Source organism: Sinocyclocheilus anshuiensis, unplaced genomic scaffold (genome assembly GCF_001515605.1).
Source record: "Sinocyclocheilus anshuiensis isolate Anshui unplaced genomic scaffold, SAMN03320099.WGS_v1.1 scaffold1075, whole genome shotgun sequence".
Lineage (NCBI taxonomy): Eukaryota > Metazoa > Chordata > Actinopteri > Cypriniformes > Cyprinidae > Sinocyclocheilus > Sinocyclocheilus anshuiensis.
In genome coordinates, this window is record NW_015544163.1 from 1,554,823 (window position 1) to 1,556,733 (window position 1,911).

Below are 1,911 nucleotides of genomic sequence, written 5' to 3' on the forward strand. Positions count from 1 at the left end.
GTACCCACTGTATATATATATATATATACACACACAAAATATAAAATAAAATAAATAAAATATTGAATAACTAAATTAAATTATATAACTAGTTATACACATAAACAACATTAATAAAAAATAAATATTACAACTATTAATTAATAAAATAAATAGTATAATTAAATATTACTAACATTCTAATATTAAATCAAATAATAAATATTATAATTAATAAATATTATGAATATTCCAATATTAAAACAATGTATATAACATTTTAAACTAATATATAAACCTAATAATAGTAATAATAAATATAATAACTAATATAACATGTAAACAACAGTAATAATTAAAAAATATAACTAGTAATTATAAATATTATAACTAATATAACTATAGTAATAGTTATATTACTTTACTTGTATTACAACTAATTTATACAAAAACACATTAAATTAATTATACTGATCACAACAATTAGAATACAAAAACAATTAGTAAATATTAGAATATTTGTCATCATTATTTATTGAATTATTGGATATTTTTTATTAGTTACAGTTTATAACCATTATAATTTATAGCAATTTTTTTATGGTTTTAGGTTAAGTTTAACAGCAAATATTATAACTAATAATAATGACGATAGGAAACATTATAACAATATAAAAATGAATAATAATAGTAACAGTCCATCACATGCTACAGAACAGTGTTTCAAATCAGCCACATATAAGGTTCCTCTTCAGCGAAGATGCTGCCTATGTAGAAAGCGAGGCTGCTTACTAGGGTTGAAAAAGGCCAATGTGTGCATCTTCTCAAGACTCTGCGGAACTGAAGTTTAATCTCCCTACAGCAACAAGAGCGTGACTTCTCAAACCCAGAGGAGCGCTAAAGCAGTCACTGATTGTGCGCTTCAAAGGGCAGAAGTGGCAAGCACAGATAACTCGTTAACACCTCGTTAACATAACGACCGCCTGACTGAGACCAGACGCGATAAAACTACAGAGCAAAGTTGTGAAAACGCTGCTTCTCTCAGGCTCAGAATAACCATAAATGTCCTCAGTATGAATTAATTAGACGGATAACGATCGACACAGACACTCACCACTTGACGTAGAGCAATAAAGTGCAGGAGACCAGGTCGTGCTTGGAGAAACCGGTGTTTTCCTCCAGCTGGACGGGCCACACGGGAACTGTTGAGAAACACACATTAGAAAGCCTCGAATAAGGCTCGTGGAATGCTTCATAGGGATGTAACGATGAACCGCCTATTGAAAATAGATTCAGATATGTGACAATTCAAATCGGCTGAGATGCCAAACAAGAGTAGGCGTTTATATGAATGTATCTCTGAGGGGAACTGACGGTCTTTAGAAAAGTTTACGTGGTATTTTCTTTTCATCTTGGCTCTGAACGATGCAAATTAAAGTAGTGTTCATAAGTGCAGCTCTGCTTTGTTTTGCATCTCATTCAGCTCGTCTGCCATTTGGTTCAGATAGGTTTTATGTAGTGCTGTTAAACGATTAATCGCATCCAAAATAAAAGTTTTTGTTTGCATAATATATTATATATACACACACACACACACACACACACAGTATATATTTTGAAAATATTTACATGTCTATATCGTTTTACATTATAATCCTATGGAGTAAACCGTGTTTTAAAAAAAAAGTCGAGTGCTTTTTAAAACGCCACCACCGGTGTCTTTTTCTGCAGCGCAGAGCGCCTTTTCAAGTTAAAAAAGTTCAACTTTTCTGGGGAAAAAAAAGAAAAAAAAAACGCCCTACGTCAAGCGCCTTTTTGACAGCTGACCAATGACAAGCGAGTGGCAAGTCGTTTCCATAAAAACAAAAACAACAAGAAAAATGGAGAAGATAGCCGGTAGATAGATCGTACTAGTTTTGGAGCACAAGGAGA

At 31.9% G+C, this 1,911-nt stretch overlaps 1 protein-coding gene across 1 annotated transcript in view; it reads right to left on the reverse strand.

Moving 5' to 3' along the window:
• LOC107695653 (cyclin-F) overlaps positions 1-1,911 on the reverse strand; it is a 32,914-nt gene that overhangs the window by 11,968 nt on the left and 19,035 nt on the right. The window contains exon 13 of the mRNA XM_016495660.1: positions 1,094-1,181. Coding sequence (XP_016351146.1) covers positions 1,094-1,181 — 88 coding nt within the window. The remainder of the gene's footprint in view (positions 1-1,093; positions 1,182-1,911) is intronic.